The 24,687-nt window shown below is 41.7% G+C and overlaps 1 protein-coding gene across 6 annotated transcripts in view; it reads right to left on the reverse strand.

The window, feature by feature from the left end:
- Window positions 1-24,687, reverse strand: part of TDRD12 (tudor domain containing 12) — a 93,670-nt gene that overhangs the window by 13,785 nt on the left and 55,198 nt on the right. For all 6 annotated transcript variants that reach the window (XM_087421848.1, XM_087421849.1, XM_087421851.1 and 3 more), the window contains 14 exons: window positions 24,390-24,470; window positions 22,936-22,996; window positions 22,464-22,571; window positions 20,101-20,286; window positions 18,220-18,376; window positions 17,623-17,750; window positions 16,802-16,993; window positions 16,435-16,563; window positions 15,413-15,530; window positions 14,654-14,793; window positions 14,300-14,520; window positions 11,814-11,910; window positions 4,129-4,316; window positions 3,163-3,373 (listed from right to left, as the gene is read on the reverse strand). In XM_087421848.1, coding sequence (XP_087277974.1) covers window positions 3,163-3,373; window positions 4,129-4,316; window positions 11,814-11,910; window positions 14,300-14,520; window positions 14,654-14,793; window positions 15,413-15,530; window positions 16,435-16,563; window positions 16,802-16,993; window positions 17,623-17,750; window positions 18,220-18,376; window positions 20,101-20,286; window positions 22,464-22,571; window positions 22,936-22,996; window positions 24,390-24,470 — 2,017 coding nt within the window. The remainder of the gene's footprint in view (window positions 1-3,162; window positions 3,374-4,128; window positions 4,317-11,813; window positions 11,911-14,299; window positions 14,521-14,653; window positions 14,794-15,412; window positions 15,531-16,434; window positions 16,564-16,801; window positions 16,994-17,622; window positions 17,751-18,219; window positions 18,377-20,100; window positions 20,287-22,463; window positions 22,572-22,935; window positions 22,997-24,389; window positions 24,471-24,687) is intronic.

Genomic DNA, 24,687 nt, shown 5'->3' on the forward strand with positions numbered 1-24,687 from the left:
TGCACTCCACTACTGGTGGCCCGGGTTCGGATCCCGGGTGCACACCGACGCACCACTTCTCTGGCCATGCTGAGGCCGCGTCCCACATACAGCAACTAGAAGGATGTGCAACTATGACATACAACTATCAACTGTGGCTTTGGGGGGAAAAAATAAATAAATAAAATCTTAAAAAACAAAACAAAACTGGAGTCAGTCCTCTCAAACCCTGCTGCTGCTTTATCAACTCAGCTTATGTAATATGCTAAATCCTTTGTTGTCATTTCAGTAATCTTCACAGCATCTTCACCAGGAGGAGACTGCATCTCAAGAAACCACTTTCTTTGCTCATCTATAAGAAGCAACTCCTCCTTATCAGTTAAAAGTTTCATCATGAGATTGCAGCAATTCAGTCACAACTTCAGGCTCCACTTCTAATTCTAATTCTCTTGCTGTTTCCACCACATTTGCATTTACTTCCTCCACTGAAATCGTGAACCCCTCAAAGTCACCCAACGAGAGTTGGAATCAACTTCTTCCAAACTCCTATTAGTGTTGATATTTTGACCTCGTCCCATGAATCACTAATGTTCTTAATGGCATCTAGAATGGGGAATCCTTTCCAGAAGGTTTTCTTTTTTCTTTCTTTTTTTTCTTGTGAGGAAAATCAGCCCTGAGCTAACATCTGTGCTAATCCTTCTCTTTTTGCTGAGGACTCAAGACCGGCTCTGAGCTAACATCTATTGCCAATCCTCCTCCTCCTTTTTTTTTTTCCCCCAAAAGCCCCAGTAGATAGTTGTATGTCATAGTTGCACATCCTTCTAGTTGCTGTATGTGGGACATGGCCTCAGCACGGCCGGAGAAGCGGTGCGTCGGTGTGCGCCCGGGATCCGAACCCGGGCCACCAGTAGCGGAGCGCGTGCACTTAACCGCTAAGCCACGGGGCCTGCCCCAGAAGGTTTTCAATTGACTTCTCCCAGATCCATGGGAAGAATCACCATAGGGCAGCTATAGCTTTACGGAATGTATTTCTTAAATAATAAGACGTGAAAGTCGAAATTACTCCTTGATCCATGGGCTGCAGAACGCATGTTGTGTTAACAGGCATGAAAACAATATTAATCTCACTGTTCATCTCCATCAGAGCTCTTGGGTAACCAGGTGCGTTGTCAATGAGCAGTAATATTTTGAAAGGATCTTTCTTTCTGAGCAGTTGGTCTCAGCAGCGGGCTTAAAATATTCAGTAAACCATGTTGTAAACAGATGTGCTATCATCCAAGCTTTGTTGCTCCATTTCTAGAGCACAGGGAGAGTAGATTTAGCATAATTCTTAAGGGCCCTAGGATTTTTGGAATGGTAAATGAGTAGTGGCTTCAACAAAGTCACCAGCTAAATGAGCTTCTAACAAGAGAGTCAGCCTGTCCTCTGAAGGCTTGAACCAGGCATTGACTTCTCCTCTCTAGCTATGAAAGTCCTAGATGGCATCTTCTTCCAGTATATGGCTGTTTCACCTACATTACAAATCTATAGTTTGGTGTAGACACCTTCATTAATTATCTCAGCTAGATCTTCTAAGTGACTTGCTGTGGTTTCTGTATCAGCACTTGCTGCTTCACCTGCACTTTTATGTTATGGAGACAGCTTCTTTCCTTAAACCTCATGAACCAACCTCTGCTGGCTTCACACTTTTCTTCTGCAGCTTCTGCACCCCTCTCAGCCTTCACAGAATTGAAGAGAGTGAGGGCCTTGCTCTGGATTAGGCTCTGGCTTAAGGGGATGTTGTGGCTGGTTTGATCTTCTATCCAGACCACTAAAACTTTCTCGGTTTCAGCAGTAAGGCTGTTTCACTTTCTCATCATTTGTGCGCTCGCTGGAGTAGCACTTAGAGGCCTAGCTTTTGATATGCCTTCCTCACCAGGCTTAATCATTTCTAGCTTTCGACATAAAGTGAGAGACATTCAACTCTTCCTTTCACCTGAACACTAAGAGACCATTGTAGGGTTATCAAATGGCCTAACTTCAATATCGGTGTCTCTCAGGGAATAGGGAGGCCCGAGGGGAGGGAGAGAGACAGGGGTATGGCCAGTTGGCGGAACAGTGAGAACACACACAACATCTATCAATTAAGTTTGCCATCTTATGGGCGTGGTTCATGGTGCCCCAAAACAATTACAATAGTAACATCAAAGATCACTCATCACATATCACCATAACAAATATGATAATAACGAAAAAGTTAAAAATATTCCGAGAATTACCAAAATGTGACACAGAGGCATGAAATGAGCAAATGCTGCTGGAAAAATGGCGTCATAGATTTGCTCAATGTAGGGTTGCCACAAATCTTCAATTTGTAAAACAACAAAACATCTGCGGGGCCGGCTCCGTGGCTTGGCGGTTAAGTGCGCGCGCTCTGATGCTGGCGGCCCGGGTTAGGATCCCGGGCGCGCCCCGAGGCACCACTTCTCCGTCCAGCGCGAGGCCGAGTCCCACGTACAGCAACTAGAAGGATGTGAACCTATGACATACAACTATCTACTGGGGCTTTGGGGGGAAAAAAAATGAATAAATAAAATCTTAAAAAAAAAAAACAAAAAAACAAAAAAAACAAACATCTGCGAAGGGCAATAAAGCCAAGTGTAGTAAGACGAGGTACGTCTGTACTCGACGACATCCTGGCTACCATCCCGAAGGGCCAGAGGAAGTGTCCCTTCCTTTGGAAGCTTTTCTGGACTCTCTCTCTTTCCTGCCCATCCTTCCCACTCCAGTGGAATGACCGGCCTCTGCAGAGTGTCCATCACTGACGCCCCCTTTGACGGGAGGATCCACTTGTGCAGGCGCTTACCCTGTTTCTCCTCCGGAAGCTGACAGCCAATTTACTTTATCATGACGCGTATTTTACACCAGTCCTGAGTCTGTGGGCGCTAATGACAATGACGGCAAGCCGCACCTGGCAGGGGGGCCCTGCGCCTCTCTGACGGCTCCCTGTGGGGTCTCTGCATGCACCGTAAGTGCATTCCTGCACTAGCAGGGACCCAAGCAGACTGCACTTTAACTGCCCAGCGACATGGACCATTTACCCAAACTCAATACTCTAAATTCAAATAAACCTCAATTCTGCGTATATTCTGGGTTAAATATATTCTAAAAGTCAACAAAATATAAGAAGCCAAAATAACTCACCTTTGGATTCCATTCAATTTCGTTGTCAGCGGGTTTCACTCTACAAACAATAAACTCCACAGCCTGGGGGGGCATCCTGTGGAAACGTTCTGGGAGACGCAGCAGCTGGCCCCTCGGGACGAGCCCAGTCCTGCCTTCATCTATAAACTTCACAAGGACTTTGTCTGGGGCCCAGGTGTCTTCTTTTTGGCTCATCTCCAGCACTTGAACCCTGGAGAAAGTAGTGGCATCAGTTTAACACAGAGATTCTGAAGTGGAAATAATCTTTGCCTCAACTTACCCATTAAATGCAAAACATATCAAAAGACCCTTCAACTGCATGGTTTTACTCCATACTAGAAAACAATAAGAGCAGCCGCCAAGAGCACTTAGCAATGGATCACTGAATTAAAAAGTATGGCTAAGTAGAAAAACATGTAGTACTTTTGAATAGGGTACATCCCCTTATCTGACAACACAACAAAATTAACACAGCAACTTAAACTTGCACAGGTTCCCAACCTAGGCTGCCACCACACGCAGTCAGGGCGGCATTGGAGGGAAGGGGGTGTGAGCAGGCACGTGAGGGAGACTGCCGGGGCTGCCTCTACACAGCCACACAACCTCACCAGGCTCAGTTTTCTTAACTGGAAAATGGGAACAAGACCCATTTTATAAGAATTCTGTAGGAATGAAGTGAGTGAAAGATATACGTGTATGTGGCACACAGAGATAGCTCAATAAATGTCCGTACAGAAACGTTACCCCGTCATGCACGCTCTGTGCTCAGGAACCGGGCTCAGCCGAGTTTCACGTGCAGAACTGTGCCCGGCGTGTGGGGGACACGACACCGCCACCACCCTCCCGGGAGGAGCCAGGCTCAGTGAGAGCAACTGGGCAAATGGACAGAGGTGAAGAGAGGGGCTCAATACCACTTCAGGCTCCCTCACGCTTCACAACTTTTAGAGATGAAATAGACGATTTTACCTGTGAAAAAGTGTTTTTTCTGCTAATCCATATAATCCAAATTTCTCCACCTTTTCAACAGCTGTTTTATTACTGGAATCCTCAAAATACTCATTTATTTCAGCATTAAGAGCCGCATAAAGATCCACATGTTTATCAACGATACGGCCAAAGTAATTTGTTGCATTTGAAATATAAAAGGGTATTATCTGAAACACAAAGCAAACACGGCCAGAGAACAAACTCAGTCGAAACCAAAGATGCATCTGCAGAAATCAGCACCTGACCTATGAGCCCACAGCACAAAAATGGGACTTATTTAAAAATAAACTAGAAACTGGCCAAAAACCAAACCAAAACAAAACAAAAACCTACCATACCCACAAATAATTATACTTTCACTTTAAATCTAATGGAAGGGTTTTTTTTTTTTTGGTAAGTATTATTATTTTAAAACTTCATTGTTAATTGTAAGAGCTCCTTTGTTTAATTTTTTTTTTTTTTTTTTGCTGAGGAAGATCCACCACGTGCTTACATCTGTGCCCATCTTCCTCTATTTTGTATGTGGGCGCCACCACAGTATGGCCACCAAGTGGTGTAGGTCCATGGCCAGGATCTGAATCCACAAACCCAGGCTGCCAAAGCAGACTGCGCTGAACTTAACCACTATACCACAGGGCCGGCCCCCTTTGTTTACTTTTTTAACTGCATTTTATAAAAATCTCTCTTAAAGTAACAACTCTGTCCCTTGAGCCCTTTCTGATCTTCGTTTGTGAAACAAGAAGTATTTTATGAAGAGCCTACTGTGCAGAAGGCCGTAGGGACATAGAGACAAAGCCATGGCCCAGAGGCCCCTTGGCAACCCACGAGTGGACAGACACGCCACAGCTGGTGTGTGGCCAAGAAGACAGCTCTCCATAGGTGAGCGCAGGCAGGGCTACTGGTGTGCGATGGGGGATGGCGGCAGGCACACGCGCTAGCAAGAGTTTGGAGAAGGCATTCCAGACAGAGGAAGCAAACCATCTGCATAGGGCAGGGAGCCCTGGCTATCCAGAGCAGATGCCAGGAGTGAGAGGTACCCACTTGGTGGGATGGTGGAGAGGGCGGTGCTGACTGAGAGGCAGAGCAGATGGGTAAGGTCACCCCTTGTGATCAAAAGGGGGTCAGATCTCACAGGGCTGACTGTGGGACTGGCCCTTCTCTGTGTCCCCCTTGAACTTTACTGCCTGCCTCTCTCCCACTCTCATTGCCAATGAGCCTCGTCCTGTTCCACAAACACTCTGTTTTAACTCCTACCTCAGGGCCTTTGCACTTGCTGGTTCCTCTGCCTGGAATATTGTTTCCCATGGCTGGATCCTTCTTATCATTTGGGACTCTGTGCAGTTGACCCCTCCTCGGAGAGTCCCTCCCTGCCCATAATTTCCAAAGGTCCCTGCCCACCCGGCACCCTTACACCAGCATACCCTCTGGTACTTCACTAGAGGCATTTCATCCTCTTCCTAGATAGTCACCATTAGAAGCATCTCTTTTACTCCCCTGCCCACTGCTGACCATCCCCACTGGACTGTCAGCCAAAAGAGGACAGGTGTCGCCTCTGTCACAGTTCCTGAGCCAGCCACTCTCCAGCACCGTAGAGAAAGCTGCCTTAACAAACCCTCAGTGCTTTCTCAAGCCCGCCCCCATCTCAGGCAGGGAGTGCAGTGTCCTTCCTGCCCAGCACATGGTCCTCTCCCAGAGGAGTTCTCTCCCCCATGGTTTAGAGGCCCCAACAATCTGGCAATCCAGACATTAGCCCGCTCAGTGATGGCAGTCAATGAACATGAGGGGGTACAGAGAATGAGAAAAACAGTACAGCATTACGAGAGATGAGCAAGACATAATATATACATCAATAAGCAAACACATCTTTAAAAAGATGCACAAAGAAAAACAACAGAGAAAATACACTAAAATGCTATCGGTAATTGTTTTAGGATGATAGGAATAAGGAGGAGAGTTTCTTTTTTCCTCCATATTTCCCAAGTTCCAAGCCTCTGTGTTCAGCCTAAGGCGCCTCAGCACACAGGGGTGAACAAAAGCCAGGCCCAAGCTGTGTCATCTGTGGCAGTGTCCTCTGCATGGCATTAGCATATCTAAAGACATATTAAGTTGGCAGAAGGGAGGTAGCAAAAAGAAGCCTGTGGACTGGACTCCTTTGACGGGAGGAGGAGGGCATAAGACCTCCAGACAGGGTGGCAGCTCGTCCTGGTTTGTCTGTGGTTTTCCTAGTTGCAGCACTGAACGTTACATGTGCCAGGAAACCCCTCAGTCCTGGGCACCCCAGGGAAGGTCCCTTCTAGCCACCTACCCCTGCATGTGCATGTTTTGATTCCACTCTCCCTAGGACCCCCGCATGTAACTAATTCAGTTTGTTATGCTTGCAGGATACAAGGTAAGGCTACAAAAATCAACTGAATTTCTAAAACAATTAGAAAATGAAGTTTAAAGAAAAGTAACATTAACAGTAGCATCCAAAACCATGAAATAGTAGAGATAAATTTAACACAATAAGTACAAGATCTGTCTACTGAAAATTGTAACACATTGCTTAGAGAAATTAAAGATGACCAAGACAAATGGAATGGTATACCCCATTAATGGACTAGAAGACTCGGTATGGTTAAGACGTCAATTCTTCCCATATTAACCTAGAGACTCAATGCAATGCCAATCAAAATCCCAGCAGGCTTCTAAGTAGAAATTGGCAAGCTGATTTTAAAATTGTATATAGATCTGCAAAGGAAAAGTCAAAAGGGTATTGAAGAAGATGGGTAAAGTTGGAGGACTTACCTACCAGTTTTCAAGACTACAAAGCTACAGTAATCAAGCCAGTGTGGTAGTGTATACAAATAGACAAACCAATGAATAAAATAGAGAATTCAGAATTCACAGATATAGTCTCAATTTATATCAAAGGTGCCAATGCAATTTAGGGGGAAAAGAAGGTCTTTATAATAAATGATGCTGCAGCAACTGATGATCCATAAGGAAAAAACTCGTCCCCTATCCACACCACACACAAAAATTAATTTGAGATGGATCACAGACCTAAATATAAAACTGTAAGGCTTCTAGAATAAAAACACAGGGAAAAATTTTTGTGACTTTAGGGTAGACAAAGATTTTTTTATGGAATGAAAAGCACAACACATAAAATAAATAAGTGATAAACTAGACTTCATCAAAATTAAAAACTTTTGCTTTTCAACTGGGAAAAAATATTTGCAATATATCTGACAAAGGATATCCAGAATATATAAAGAACTCTTAAAACTCAACAAGAAGAAAACCCAAATAAAAAACGGGCAAAAATTCTGAACAGAGTTCATAAAAGAAGAGATACAAATGGCCAATAAGCAGGGAAAAGATGTTCAAGATTCTTTATCACGACGGAAATGCAAATAAGCTATTGGTGCAAATACAACACAGTGGCAAAAATTAAAGACTGAGAATACCAAGTATTGATGAGAAAGTGGACCGACCGGAATTCTCACATGCAGTGCTGTTGAGAATGTAACATGGTACAACTACTTTAGAAAACTGTTTGACAGTTTCTTATAAACACACTCTTATCACACAGCCCAGCAATTCCACTCTTAGGTCTCACTCAAGAGAAATAAAAATGTATGTCCAAAAAAGACTTCTGGCACAAATATTCATAGCAGCCAGAAACTAGAGACCCAGATGTCCATCAATTTGTGAACATATTACGGTACATCCATATAATGGAGTCCTACTCAGCAATTAAAAAGAACAACACAGATGAATCTCAAAAGCATAATGCGAGTAACAGAAATCAGACTCAAAGACTACATACTGTATGATTCTATTAATACAAAATTCTAGTAAAGATAAAACTATAGTGACAGAAAGCAGATCAGTAATTACCAGGGGAGGGAGAAGTGGGGCAAAGGGACAGAAGAGACCTTTTTGGGGTAATGGAAATGTTTGTATCTTGATTGTGGTAGTAGTTACATGACTGTACATATTTATCAAAACTCAAAAAACTATACACTTAAAAATAGTGATTTTTATTATATGTAAATTATACCTCAATACAGCAAATAAAACAGAAGAGGCTTGGTTAGAGGGGTTCTGGGAAGGTGGCAGTGGGGAAGTGTCATATTTTTTGACTCTCTCTGAATCCCCACATAAAGGCAGACAGAGCAATGAGATAGCAAAACCAAAACCAGGGACAGAATTTGCAATAAAAGTAATTGACAAAATATTCCCAGGGACTCCAAAATAAAAGCAGATGAGGAAGATAACACAGGAGAAAATCTAGGTGCCCTTGGGTTTGGCAATGACTTTTTGGATACAACACCAAAACCATAATCCATGAAAGAAAAAATTAGAAAGTGGACTTTATTAAAATTAAAAACGTCTACTCTGCAAATGCCATTGTAAAGAGAATGAAAAGAACTCCTAAAACTCAACAATAAAATAACAAACCACCCGATGAATAAATGGGCAAAAACCATGAACAGACACCTCACCAAAGAAGACATATGGGTGACAAATAAGCACATGAAAAGACGGTCAACATCATATGTCATCAGGGAACTGCGAATTAAAACAATGAGATGCCGCTACATACCTATTAGAATGGCTAATATCCAAAACACTGACAACACCAAATGCTGGCAAGGACATGGGTCAACAGCAACTCTCATTCCTTGCTGGTGGGAATGCAAAATGGTACAGCCACTTTGGAAGACAGCTGGCGATTTCTAACAAAGCAAACATAGTCTTACTTACTAATCCAGCATCACGCTCTTTGGTATTTACCCAAATGAGCTGAAAACTTCTGTCCACATAAAAACTTTAACATGAAAACTTATAGCAGCTTTATTCGTAAGTGCCAAAACTTGGAAGCAACCAGAAGGTCCTCCAATAGATGAACGGATAAACAACCTGTGGTATATTCAGCAATAAAAAGAAACAAGCTATTAAGCCACACAAAGACATGGAGGAACCTTAAATGCATATTGCTAAATGAAAGACGCCAGTCTGAAAAGCCTACATACTGTATGATTCCAACTACAGGATATTTTGGAAAAGGCAAAACTATAGAGACAATAAAAAGACTGGTGATTGTGAGGGGAAGAGGGCAAGGGATGAACAGACGGAGCACAGGGGATCTTTAGGGCAGTGAAACTATTCCATATGATACTTTAATGGTAGATATGTGTCATTATAAACCTACAGAACGTACAACACCAAGAGTGAACCATGATGTAAACTGTGCACTTCAGTTAATAACAACACATCAACACTGCCTCATCAATTGTCCCATATGTAGCACACTAACGTGAGACATTAATGATAGGGGGAACTAGGGGAGGGGGTTTATGGGAAATCTCTGCATTTTCTGCTCAATTTTTCTACAAACTTAAAACTGCTCTGAAAAATAAAATATATTAATTTAAACAAAACAGAAAAGCAGATGAGCCAAACTCACCCACATCACAAGACCTGCATGGTTTCACTGTCTGTGTAGGAAGAAGCAGAGGGAGGCAAGAGTGTGTGTGATGGACCTAAGAACAAGAAAACCCCACAAGAGACAGCAGGTCTTCACTGAGAACATGGCGGGCCGGTGTGACTGGGAGCAGCTGAAACTGGGAGGGCTTTCACCTAAGGCTGGGGCCCTGCGAAATCTCGAAACTGTCCATCCAGGGACAACAGGGATGAAGGAAGAGAAGGGCCAGATACGAGTGGGGGAAGAGAACAGAACCAGGAAATCTCAAAAATCTCAGAAACGTTTTTCCATATCTTTTGTAAAAAGACACAAAAACAACAGAAATGAGAACTCTATGAAATTAGAAAAGTTATCCTGACCCACAACTCCTAAAATTTAAGGAAAATGAATTTTATCTAAAAATGAGCAATAGCAAAGTATCAAGGTCAAATCTCATATTGTCATAATAATAAAAAAGAGAATAAGGAGCAGAATAACAGTCCCTACAGACAATGAGAGCCACTAGAAAGATGTATCCATAAAGCAGATCAAACTACAACCTTCAATTTCAAGATAAGCAGCCTTTTAGCTTGTTAAGAAAATGACATACAATATAAAAAAACAACATATCAGAATTAGAAAAACTTAAAAATGAGGCATCAGAACTCAAGAAAGAATTAGAAATTAAAGAAAAAAAAATCATTTCAGTAATGAAAACTATAGCAGGTGAAATGGTGATACCGGCTCAACACAAGGTGGGCGTAAGGGAAGCCATCTTATAGAAGAAAGCCATGTTGGAACTATGAATAACCCCGACTCACCAGCCCCTCTGAATCTTTGCTTTAGTTTGCCTAAACAAGAAAGGGTCTGTCTCTGGGGGATTTGCAGGCTCTGCAGATTTTATGGCCCCTTCCAGCTGCAATAAGATGATAACTTTGTTCTTTCCAGTTCCCTAGGAATGTGGTGGCCTCTGGACAGAGATGCTATGCTGATATCCACGACAACTGAAAGACCTGACGTGGCAACTCCCAGTCTGGTGTTGCAGACTAACCCTCTCCCTTTCCTAATCCCTTGCCCATAATTCACTGGCCTATATAATGGCTTCAAGATTCTGTATCCCCCTTAAAATGGTTCTTTCGGACATTAGTCAGCCACCTTCCCCCTTGCTAGCAAGTTGTAATAAAAAGTCCTTTCTCTCCTGCCTCCTTGCCTCTGGACTATTGCAGTGGGCAGACGACCCCACCTTGGGCGGTAAAAATGGTAGCCTCCCAAAAAGTATGTCCATGTGCTAACTCCCAGAACCTGTGACAGTGACCTTATTTGTAAAAAAGGTCTTTGTCGATGTCATTAAGTATCTCCAGACAAGGAGACTGTTCTGGATTATGCGGGTGGGCCCTACATCCAGTGACAAGTGTCCTTTACAAGAGACACGGAAGAGGAGAAGGCTGAGTGAGGGTGGAGGCAGAGACTGAAGTGATGCAGCTACAAGCTAAGGCACACCTAGGAATGCCTGGAGCCAAGAGAAGCCGGATGAGGCAAGGGCAGGACAGTCCTCCAGAGTCTTGGGTTGGAGCGCAGCCCCGCCGACACCTTGATTTTGGACTTCTGGCTTCCAGAGCTGTGAGAGGATAAACTTGTGTTGTTTTAAGTCACTCAGTTGTGGTGCCGGTCACAGCAGCACTAGGAAACGAGTGTAGCTCAGCCACCCAAGAGGGAGCACAAGCAGGAAGGACACAACAGACAAGCCTCAAGGCAACGCGACGGCGGACAGGAGAACAACCAAACGCAAAAAGAAAGCAATAAAAAGGATTCAAAAGAAAGAGACAAACTCTTAACTCAGCAATTCTATCTGCATCTCAGAATTTTCCTTAAAGGAATAATCATGGATGTTCTGAAAAGATTCATATAATCATTGCATTATTTTTAACAGCCCTCAAACAGACACAACTTACTTTCTGAAAATATAACTCAAAAATCCCTAAATTGTTGAAGGGGTTCATCCATTTTCCCAATTTGATCTTGGTTTTCTAAATAAACTGGGCCCTGAAACAAGGCACCTTATAAGGACCCATGCCTACTGTCAGATTAATGGTGCTGCATTAACGCTGTCACAATTACACTCTACGAAGAGTCTGCTGCTTAAAAAATGAAGTATCTTCATTAAACTGACCATTAATCAGTCGACAAAAGGATCTTTAACAGAACTTACTTTAATATATCCAAACATTGGGGCTTGGTTGGACAATTTTCTTGGCATGTCTGTTTCTGGATTAATATGGTGTCGATCAGGACAGAGCCTTTTGTCTCTGAAAAAAAGTAACTGGATTTTAAAACCAGAAAAAACAATAACTTTTAACATATATTTTAAAGTATTCTTTAGGAAAATTAATCTATAATTAAAATCAGAAAACTTTTATTCCAGTTTAAAAGTAACCCATATTAAATACTTTAGATGACACTAACAATAGGTAAATAAGTGGAAAGAGATCCTAAAATTTAATTAACACTGAATAAACTTAAAGGAAAGAGTTACTTATTTCTCTAGACATTCTTAAATGCAATATGTAAATGAACAAAACGTACTTCCAAAATAAAGACTCTGAACCAGAAATGCATCCCCGTAACCCACCCACAACAAAGGCCAATTAACCTCTAAACCAGAAGCCACTCCTTAACCCAAACTGAGAACTAGCTGAAGCTTCAGTTTCGAAAGTCAATATTCTATTTAAAGGCATAATGGAAATTGCTGCTAATAATCTATTTAATGTAGCATAATTTTACAAAGTTAATGTCAACAGTGATCTTAAAATTAAATTCAATCCAGTAGATACATATCAGACACCTCCTACCCAGTCCCAGCCACTATCTATCAAGTATTGGCATCATGTCTGCATCAGAGAGAGGCCCCTGCGACTGTTAAGATGTCCATGCTCTCCACGTTGATTTACAGAACGAATGCAGTTGTATCAAAATTTCATCAGGATTTCTGAAGAAATTGACGAGCCTATTCTAAAACGTATACGGAGATGCAAGGGACTTAAAACAACCTTGAAGAAGAGCTAAGGTGGAGGACTTACATACCAAATTCCAAGACTCATAAGAATATAAGCTACAGTACTTGCGAAAGTGTAGCACTGGTGTAAGGACGGACGTACAGACCAATGTAACAGAGCAAGTCCACAAACGGACCACACAGACTATCATCAGGTTTACATCAAAGAAACCAATTCGGTGAGAACACAATGAGGTTTTAGATATATGATGCTGGAGCAAGTGCTTATCCATATGGGAAAAAGGATATCTCATACCATATATAAAAATTAATTCAATATGGATTATATGCCTAAATGTGAAAGCTGAAACTATAAAGCTTTTATTTTTTTTTATTTTATTGTTTTTTGTGAGGAAGGTCAGCCCTGAGCTAACATCCATGCTAATCCTCCTCTTTTTATTGCTGAGGAAGACCGGCTCTGAGCTAACATCTATTGCCAATCTTCCTCCTTTTTTCCCCCAAAGCCCCAGTAGATAGTTGTATGTCATGGTTGCACATCCTTCTAGTTGCTGTATGTGGGACGTGGCCTCAGCATGGCCGGAGAAGCAGTGCATCAGTGCGCGCCCGGGATCCGAACCCGGGCCACCAGTAGCGGAGCGCGTGCACTTAACCGCTAAGCCACGGGGCCGGCCCTATAAAGCTTTTAGAATAAAATATAGAAGAATGTCTTCATGACCCAGAGATAGGCAAATATTTCTTACATAAGGACACAAAAAACAGTAACCATAAAATACTTCATCAAAATTAAAAATGTCTGTTCATCAAAAGACTATTAAAAAGAGTGAAAAGGCAAGCCACAGACCAGGAGAAGATATTCTCAGTGCCCACATCCAATAGAGTACTTATATCTAGGATAAATAAATGACTCCTAAAACCCATAAGAAAAAGATAAACACCCCATTTAAAAAATGGACAAAAGACCTGAAGGGGCACTTCACAAAAAGGGGATGGTCAAATGTCCCACAAGCATATGAAAAGACGTTCAACATCATTTATTATCAGGGAAACACAAACGAAAATCATGCTTCACCACTACACCCTCATGAACACTAGTGTTAGTGAGGACATGGAGCAACTCAAACTCTCTCAGGCACTGCTGATGGGGTCATGAGATGGTCAACCACTTCGGAGAAGTTAAACGTAAGTCTACCCCATGACCCAGTGATTCCACTCCAAAGTATATACCCAAGAGAAATGGGTGCATATTTCCACAAAAAGACAGGTACAAGAATGTCCATGGCAGCTTCATACATAATAGCCAAACACTGGAAACAAGCCACAGGCCCACTAGCAGGAGAATGGATATACACACTCATACATACTCATACAACACAATACTGAGCCACAAAATAAATACCGATACACACAACAACATAGATGAACGTCACAGATTTTAGGTTGAAGGTACTATAATTGCATTTATATGAAGTTCAACAACAAGCAAAACTAATCAATGTTGACAGCTACCAGGAGGGTGGTTACTTCTGGGGAAGGGGCAGGAGGGTATCTCCGGGGCGCTCCCTCAGAGTGGGTGGTGTTTACACGGGGGCACACGTACGTGACAGTTCATCAAGCTGCAAATTGATCATCTCTGCCTCCTACTGTCTGTTATATCTCAATTTAAAAAAAGACGACTGGCTTACTTGCAAAAACCAAAAGCCTTAAGATACGGACAAAGAGGCCTTGTGGCTTTTTCATCTTCTTTGGCTTCCAGAACCCCTGCAGTGAATTCATACAGCTCCAATGGAATCGTGGCCTCTGCTCGCTCCAAGTAGCGCAGGACACCAGCTGCATGGCACGCACTTCTCTCCGTCAGCAGCAAGACAGATTTGGTCCTTTCATCTCCCTGTTCTGCAGGAGAACCCTTAAAATGGGGGGTGAATAAGGAAAGCAGGTCATCCATACCAGTGTAAACGATGAAACTCTGTGGACTCTGAATTTGTCACTACACAGAAAATGCCAGTGGAATATTAAAAGATAATAAAAATTAATCAAACCTGTTCGGCTAAACTCTGAAAATGATCAGACATGCAATACAGGCGTCCACCAAAAATTTTTGGAGAGGAAGGAAAGCTGAAGTGAACCACACATGTGGCATCAGTGATGGCCAAGAGCGGTATGCAATCATCAGTTAAGGCTGGAGAGAAGATTCCAACAATTTCAAATGAAGCTGGAGTTGTACTACACTTTCTCTACAGAGCAATTCCAGTAACCATACTTCAACACATTTCTTCATTGCATTTTACTTTTTAGATGCAAAGAAATCTCTTTCCCATTGTTTTCCAAAAATGTCACAGCCCAGCAATTAAATTCCAGAGAAAAGTGCTCTCCCTTTTAGCTTGAAAAATGTCTCTTTTTATTACAAATACAGGCTGCCCACATGTTTTATGCTTATTTTATACATTTTACTTTTATATTTCTAATATTAAATTCACCAATCACTTACGACCATAGGCACGTACATATATCTAACACATAATAATGAGACAGCGATCCTTTAAAGCTGGAACTCCAGGGAGAATGTCCAGACTAAGGGTAGCTGCCTACTGACCTGAGAGCCCTGGGGCTCCTAGATCCACCTCAACATCAAAATCTTGGCGCAGGTTAATCTTCGTTTTTAAATTAACGTTACTAATAAATTCTCAGTAAATCTGGGGGACGCTGAGAAATTTGGAGACGAGATATTTAAATGAATTGAAGACGTGATTCCTATTAGTTCAGCTTCTCTAAACGTAAGTATGAATTAAAACACTTACCTAATGCAATGTGAGAGCCAGAACTTAACTTCTTCTTCCACTGTTCCAAAACTCTTTTTAAATCAAAAACCATTTCTTTATGCATTTTCAAGCAAAATATTGAACTGCTTTCAACTACCTAAAGATGAAACCAAAGAAGCCAGTGCACAGGCAGGAACATAAGCCTGAAGTCAATTGTTCTATCGATAATTATGAATATGAACCACTTTAAATTATTTGTGAGGGCATTACCTCACTGATCCACTAATCCTAAGAATGAGATGACAGTAAATTTAAATAAATATAATTCCAAAATTCTATAGTTTATATCTAAAAACTTGCTCAAGTGAAACAAACATTATTTTGCTAAAACTGCTTTCTTTTTTAAATAATACATACACACATATGTGTGTGTATATATATGTACGTGCCTGTGTATATGTGTGTGTGTACATACATATATATAAATATATATACAGATATCTGTACGCACCAAATTTACGGTACTATTGTCAACTGGGGTTTTCTCACTACACCTTCCAGTTCACTGTTGTTGAAAAGTGGATGTACTCCTGATTCTTATATTTTATTTTGTATTTGGCTTTGTTTCTATATTTTAGCATAATTTATACAAAATCAGATTAAATTACTCTTTAGCTAATTTATTTGGCTTTTCTGGCTACATGATAATATATTTCAGTGTCATCTTCTCTATTTTCTTAAATAAAGGGTACAGAAGATGCTGGCATTTCTTCGTGAATCGGATCCTTTTAGTGCCCCACCCTGACAAGACACAAAGCACTGCTCCCTCAGGGAACGCTCACTGTCAGCGGAAAGGCTGGTCCCACCTTGAGACTCCCCCTCAATGTCAGGCCTCCTGCTACCAGCACTTACAGCAGAACCCACCTCCTCTTCTGACCGATGTTAAACTAATAAACTTTTATCCCCCGTCAAATATTTAACAACCCCAATAACTCTCTGTGGACTCGAGGCTCAATCATAGTTTAAACAGTTAAGAACACTTTATGTGTGGAAGGGCTCACCTTACACACTATTTCTGTTTCAGCTACAGAACAGGTGAAGATCAAGGTCTTTTGTGCCTGACTTGGAATGAAATCAAGAGTTTGGAGTAAAGTAGAGGTTTTTTCACATTCTAGGCAAAGATGCACTACCTGGTAATGAAATATAGAAACAATGTGACGGAAAAAATGTCCAAGGTGGTCCCATTTCACTTTTCATAGGTAAGGTATGATTTTCACAGAAAAGAATACATAGGAAATCAATATAAACTTAAATACACAGTTACAGATTTGTGTATGAAACTAAAGCTATAATCTTTTAATATTAAGCCATGAAATAAAGGTGACTTGCTTGAATTCATCAGCCTCCACCGCACCCCGGACTCATTACCTGCTGGACACTGCCATAGAGAGCGGCCTCCTCCATGGCCGTGATCACCACGTAGGGGTCATTCATGCACTCTCTCACCAAATGTCCCACGTGTCTGTCCCAGTGAAGTCCAACAGCAACAATCTGACGGGGTGCAGATTCCCTTTCTCCAACTTCAACATTTTTTTTAAAGTTATCTAATATAGCAAACATCTAAAAAATTAGTATAATTTCATTTTTATTTCAAAAGAGAATAATATTTAGTCTGACAGAATATAAAAGGTAAAGGGTTATATATTCTCTCTTCTCAGAGTGGGGAAAGCCTTTATAAAAAAGTAAAAGAAAAAACTAAAAAGGAGAAAATGTTTACTATAAACAAAACACAAACAAGATCTGGGTAAACAAGTAACATGTAATAAAGGATTAAGCTCCTTATAAAAAAACTCATACAAACTGATTTAAAAAAGTGATCTCACCAACAGAAAATAAGCACAGGAAACGAGCAGGCAGCTCAGAGAAGAACAGGTACAAACGGCCAGGAGGAATTAAGGCTCAACTTCACAAGGAATCAGGGAAATACAGACTCAGCTAAGAGAAACCTCCCTGAGAAAGAATTTTTGCTCTTCAAAGAAAACTTGAATATTGGGAAGGAAATTTCAGATAAATGTTCTCTCTTATTAATTACAGAAGTTAAAGGAAAGATTTTTTTTAGATTAACTGGTTTCTTCTCCAGCTAAATATCCTTCCTTATTCCTAAAAGCAGTGAAGACTTTGTGTCTGTGTGTATATATATGTATTTTTTTTCTGAGTAGTAATGACATCTAAATGGATGCCATACTTACTTGTTCATTAGCTTCAGAGAATAATACTTCCACCTCATCCAAAATTAAGTGACAGAGTCTAAGAAATAACAAGCTTTGATATGTGAGAAGTCTCAGGAGGCTATACGGTGTTGTCACAATTACATCACCTACATTTTAAAAGAAAAAACAATTAATATTTTAGGTTTTCCACAGGTTTTCCTAACATTTCCTTTGCTAAGATTCCACATACTTTCTAGAAATGTCTTCTAATTAAACAAAAGGCTGTTTTTCTTCTTCAGGTGGCTCAGGCTAACCCCTGTCACTATGTGATTAAATACCTGGGCCCCCACCGGGATGGCGCTCCTGAAAGGCAGGGAGAGTTTTAGTCAACATCTAACAAACAGGAGGAGGCAGTAAACAGTCGGTAAATGAGTGAAATCACGTAGATTCTCAGTGAAACAGACAGAAGCCAGGATCAAACCTTCACTGGCCATATCCATTGGTAATCGACAAGTGAGGTCTAGACTGGTGACCTCATCACATGAGCCCTGCATCAGCCATGGCTCCCAGGCCCACCTGGGCAGAGTTCCACCGTGTTCTGTAGGGAAAACCAAACAGCTTGGAAAGGATGCTTACAGCCCCTTGGAAGCTTCAGATTTTTGGCTTCATCTTTGTGCAGTCCAATGGTTAACAACACAGGATGAAGAGGCCTAGAGGACAGGCTATCGTCTCCCAATAATTCAAAGACAAACTGGGCCTTTTTCCACCCAGGGCACACGATGACTGCCAGAGGCTGCAAAGACAAACAAATTCACATAATTTTGCATAAAAGTTAGGAATCGAACATAAGTGAGGCATGCAGAACGCCACCTTGTAGAGAGTAAGCAAGCACTATGTAAGTTTTTGCTATGATCATCATCACACAGGTCAGAAAAGTTAAAATATAATTTCATTAAAATGGATTCAAATACATTGACTCATTTTCCTAGGGCTTAAACTAAGCACTTCACAAGTATTACTTTAGTCCTTAAAACACTCTCACAGGATAGGACCTATAACTATCTCATTTCATAGATGAGGACTCTGAGGCACAGACAGGTGAAGTCAGTTGCCCAAGGCTGCACAGCTAATACACGGCAGCAACAGGATTTGAAGCCAGGCAGTTTGGCTCTAAAGCTCCTGCTCCTAAGCACAAGGATGAACTACCTGCCTCCTGAAAGGGGCCTTAAAAAAGATTAACATCTCTTCCCGAGGAGATTAAATTTCCTATAGCGCCATCTGCACCCTGCCTCCACGATCCCACAGGTGTCTCCTGCAGGCGCACTGCCTGCCAACACCTCCTGGAGACGTGCCCTCAATTAACTGAAGACGAGAATGAGTCTCCTCTTTCCTCTACGCAGATCCAGGTGAGCACCTGCTTCCAGGCGCCAGGTCTAAGAGCAGGCTGACCTGCGAAAGCAGAGCAGACACAAGAGGCAGGACCTGGACACCCCTTTCTGGCCCAGCCAGGGTTCCCTCTCAGCACAAGCTGCATCTCATCAACAGGGGTCAGCTGCTGACTAACTGAGGGACACAAACCTGTCCACTTGATTTTATTAAATCAACACATAGTAACTTAGCCAGTATTAAATCAATTCATAATAACTTAGCCGATGTTAAATCAACTCATAATAATTTAGCCAACATTAAATCAATACATAATAACTTAGCCAATGCAGACTTCCAAAGGGAAATCATTAAACTACATGGCATAATGAGAAAAACAAAACTAGTATCTTTTCTAAGATGCAATTCTAAGTGTCTTTTTGTACTGCTATTTTCCCCCTTATAATGAGTGATGGAACCATCTGTGAAGGAGCCTTTGTGACAAGATCTGAGACAGAGGTCTTATATACATCAGGTCACCTCACAGCCAGAACCCAGCAAGCAGATGTTACCACCCCACTGTCATTTGATCCTCACACCCCATTTCTCTCCTTTCTATCGTCTTTCTCAGCTATTTTCCAATTCCTATCCGTGGGAAAAATAAAGTAGGATTATAAAACGGTGTGTGGTGCTGTGAAAATAATCTAAAGAATATGGGACAAGATGACAGAAAACCTAAATTCTAATCCCACTTCTTGTCACATTTGTCAGCTGTTAAGAATTTATACCTGTAACTTTCCATGAGCTTAACTGTCTCATCTGTAAAATGATGAAAACAATACATGGCTTGATCATTTCATAGGGTCGTCACGACAGTCAGATGAATTAAATCAGTGAAATAATTTTACAAACTATATATTCATCTCTAAATGCCAGGACTCTCTTGACTCGGCCGATGGCCCATAACCGGGGGCTCATGGTGAGAATCCATGATGTGATAAGAGAAAGGAGTTTCTCAGAGGACAGTTTCTGTCCTGCCAGTTTGGAAACAAAATGAGTAATGTAACCTAAGCTTTACCAAAGGTCAGGTGCAAAATTTAGAAACAAATACTTAATCCATTTTGTTGTGAAACAAAATTATCTTCAACTTACTCCATTTCTACTTGGTAACGACTTGTAGCAGCCCCCTGTTTGCAAAATTGTAAGCACTGGTGGAAGGTACAAGAGAGGGTCATTTCCACAATGAGAAATGACAACCACATCACAGCCACGTGCTATGGGAGGCCAAGAGTACGATTCGGTGTGGCTAGGTCCAGGAAACTTATTTCTTTGAAGAGCCTACAAAACATCAACAACAACCAAAAAACCACAATAAAGCATCGAAAACCAATAAAAACTCCATCTTACTGCTCACTTTACCCCAACAAAAAGTAGACTGCTCAATCTGGTATTTTCCAAGACCTAACTTGGTAAGTCCCCCTGAATCTTTTCCAGCACCAAACTCCTGCTATAAGACTCTTGCTTTTCCGGGGTCCAAATTCAAAGAACCCAATAGGTGGTCCACTGACCAACCAGGCATTAAAGCTCACCAGAACAAGAACGTCACTTCTCCTTTTCTTCCTAACACTCTGCCGGAGCATCAACTTCACTTGTAAAGCCTTTCACTAACACGCCTTTGCTTATTTTTGTACGTAACTGTCACTAAAACCTCCCACAGGTTCCAACCGAGGCGAGTCCTCCAGCCACAATGATCCCATCTTCCAAAGGGCTGAACTCATCAGCACCATTATCTCCAAGAACTCCTCGTCCCCAGGCCCCGCACCCTCACTGTAGTTGGGGCTGACGACTCTCTGCGCCCGGTGTGCAGCTGTCATCCTGGGATCCTCCTGCACCATCACCCTCTTGTCTGCAACTCCTGTCGTCGTCTTTCTTGGTTTGCTTTCTTGTTTTGGTGGAGAACTTAATTCAGTAGCTTCTTGACAAACGGTACAGAGGAGTAAATTTGAGACTCGTGTGTCTGAAAACATCCTCATTCTACCTCTACACTTCATCGACAGTTTGAGTATAGACCTCCAGGTTGGAAATAACATTCCATGAGAATTTTGGAGTCAATGCTCCTAGTGTTACTGTGGAGAAGTCAGAAGCCATTCTAATTCCTGATCGTGCGTGTGGGACCGGTTTCTTCTCTTGGGAAGCTTTCCTGGTCTCTGAATCTCTTGTTAAGATGCTCCACAACATGTCGACCACCCTGTTTCTTGGCTGTGCTGGGCCTGTGGTAGATAAACTCTCTTAATTTGGAGAGTCATGTCCATTAAGTCCAGACATCATTCCTGTGTTACTCTTCTCATAATTTTCTGCCCTCTTCATTCTTTCCAGAAATCCCTTCCAGATATTGGACCTCGAATTGACTCTCAAAGTCTTCCCTCCCCCATTTCCATCCTTTTGTGTTTTTGTTTTACTTTCTGCTAGTTCCCATTTTCTCTCAAATCTACTATTGACTTTTATTTCTATAACATTTTGAATTTCCAAGAAACTTTTTATTCACCAACCGTTACTGTTAATTATATGCAACGTCTTCTCTCATCTCTGAGGATATTTATTTTCTAACACTTTTCCTCCACTCCCTACATCGTTTGTTTCCTTCAGAGTTTGTTTGTTCTTTTAGATGAGGGCTTTCTTCAAATGTCTGATGGTCCCTGAGGTCTGTGAACACTGAGGAGGCCACTAAGAGCTGACTAGAAGACGTGTGGGCCAGGCAAAGCTCGTCACCGTGCGAGTCACACCACTTTGGGAAGACAAGGCAGCAAGCAAGCGTTCTTACTGGGGGAATTCCAAAGAGCATCATCTAAAGGTCATTCTCCAGGGCCATTCAGTTTCTCCACAAAAAGCCTCCAATCGCCTTCCTGCAACACTGGCTGTGGATGTTCAGGAAACAGGGTAGGAGGTTCACTACCCCACCCACCCCACTCCTTCCTCTGTAAGTCAGCCAGACTCTGTTGCCTGTTTCCATCTTCTAAAAGCCAGTGGAAATCTCCTGACCACCAAAGACTTCACTCTCTTTAGACTCATCCTTGGGGTTTCATCTTTCTTTTTTCTTTTTTTAATACTTTAAACTTTTTGTTTTGTATCAAGAAGGAAGTAGACAAACATGTATAATCAATTTACTGGGTGAAACCACAGGTCTATACAGCAGCTTTGAAAAGAATGCTAAGTATATCATAATTGCTCTGGCAACTTGTTGCTACTTGGAAGTCCATTTCCAGAGGCACGCTTGAAAAATTATCTCAGAAAAGCATTATAGCTATACAATGGTTTCTCCACAAGAGAATTACTCACTTGTAAGAAGTTAACCTGGACTTAAGAATAAATGAGAAATTAATAACAAAAGCTTAAAAGAGAATTTCAAAAGCAAAGAAATTACACAAATGCAACCTTAGAACTGTTTATTAAAAAATCCTTCTACATTAGAACAGCTCAGTATTCCTCTGTGAGTTTGGCTTTAGGGGCACTTTTACCCTTTTCAGGTCTGCCGAGAGTGGCGACATGTCAATGGACAGGCACGGCTCGATCTTGTTCCGGAGCACTACAAGCGGCCGCCACGTGCCCGACTGCAGCTTCTGCAACTGAGAGAACACGTGCTTAGACGACTCTGCCTTGTGGCATCAGCACAGAAAGAACATCAGGCACTTTACGGAAATGTAAAAAATACAAGAGCTTGATTTCAATGTAAAAACCTAGGTATACATGCTTAGCAAAAACCACTAAAACTACCAAAATGAAAGGAAGATCATCTATTACCCAAATTAAAAAAGAGCAATTTCTCTAAAGCAATAATTCACTAGGTAATTTCTAAAGGGATGTCTTCGGGTCAAGTCCCCCACCTAAGGGGTTTCTTTTCTCATCTCAAGTTCAGAGGAAGGAAGAAGAGGGATTTAAAGAGTAAACAGTTTTGTTTCTTTTTTTACTTTTTTTTTAGGGTTGTAATACCTGCTGCAGATCAGAGAGTCCATCAGCTCTCAAAGGATCAGGATTTAAAAACTGCAATAATCTGTAAAACAGTTAAAAGGACAATTTGAAGAAAAAAAGAATGTTTCCATTTCTTCAATTGAGCTATTATTTGAATTCTTCTTTGACAGAGGTAAAATGAACTACATATTGCAGGGCACAGCTATGAAATTACTGCTGGTTCTGTTCTGCCTTGTTCATTGCGATGTAAGGGTCACGGTGGTCATGCCAGTCTCCTGTGTCCCCACCTCGACCCCGGGCCCCAGGCCGTGGACTCGGCACTGCCAATCCCAGGAGCACCTGCTCCGACCAAGGAGAACACTGCCTGGTCATGTGGTCATCTCATGGTTCTAAGAAACCCACTGCCTCCTTTCTTCTTTGCTGTTTAATCTTGAACCACTTTCGGGTTCCCTGGACCCATAGTGGACTGACAGAACTGACGTAGTTTAATCAGTGAGCTCTATGTAAAAGACATTTAGCTGAACAGGAGATAAGATACCACCTTTTAATACAAAAATAAAAGGCAAGAGAATATCTTGGGGTTAATTTATCAAGTTAAAATTTGCTGCACGGATAATGCAAAATCTTTTGTTTGGAGGAAAATGAACACTTGTAGCACCTTTCACTTGTCACAGCTTTCAGGTGACAGGGTGGAGGGATGTCCTGGGAGTAGGATGTCAACTCAGGTGCATTAACTGCCACCCCGAGATCTGTGGGCTCCATAGCAGCCTGCAGAGCCCTGGCCCTGAAACCCTGTGAGGAGCTCCTGCTGGGTGAGAGGACATCACAGGGCCACAGTGTGGCCTCTGAGAAGGGGAGCAGCCCAAACTGCTGCACATCAGCACCCTCCCCCGAATCATCCCAGGCCAATTAGTGGATACAGCACGACCTACCCACTTCTGAACCGTCAAACTCTGTCACTCTGGTGGCTTCAGAGCAGCCATAGTTACTTGGAATGTAAGAGTGTTTTACTCCATTGTTAACAACTTGTAAGTGAATACTCTGTGAGTCTGGCAGAACAAAAAAATCCCCAAGTTCAATGCTGCAAATAATTAAAGTTTCTCCAGCAGGTCGTAGGCCTATCTACCATCAGAAAACTGGGAAGAAAGCAAACACCAACCCACATAAAATCAACAGCCCCAAAAGATCAACTATATCTTATTTGTTTCATAGAATTGTTCACTTCACCAAGAGAATCAGGAAGGGGAGGTAGGAAATGACTATTTACAGTGGAATGAAGCTTTAAACAGAAAAATCTTCACTAGTAAAGGGAAAAGAAAAAAATGAACTTGAGAGCCCACAGAAGACACCACGTGTATCTATTTTTTAATGGGAATGCAGGTTTGAAAATAATAAAATCATATGTAAATTCTTCCTGCTTATAATTTTATTACAATTATTTCAATAAAAAATTTAGGCCAAGAAAAAGTTCATACTTCACACAACCATTCTTCTCGTTGTATTCTTTCTTCTCAGCCAATCTAAGTGATTTCTCATTTGATTTCTGACAGGAAGCTCTAGAAATCAAAAACATTTATTAAAATTTCTGAACGTATTCACCCAAATCCTGAAAATATCTTTATTTTCTGGGGTAAAACTAAGAAGTACCACTGAGGGATGAGCTGGTCTACATAAGTAAGTTCAGTGAGAACTGAAGCCGAGCCCTTTAAATGTGAAAACCGTTGTGACAGTTCTGGTGCTCACCACGAGGGAGAAAGCCCCCAAAGCCTCTCT

This window comes from Ceratotherium simum, chromosome 33 (genome assembly GCF_057802395.1).
Source record: "Ceratotherium simum simum isolate JZ-2026a chromosome 33, ASM5780239v1, whole genome shotgun sequence".
Classification (NCBI taxonomy): domain Eukaryota; kingdom Metazoa; phylum Chordata; class Mammalia; order Perissodactyla; family Rhinocerotidae; genus Ceratotherium; species Ceratotherium simum.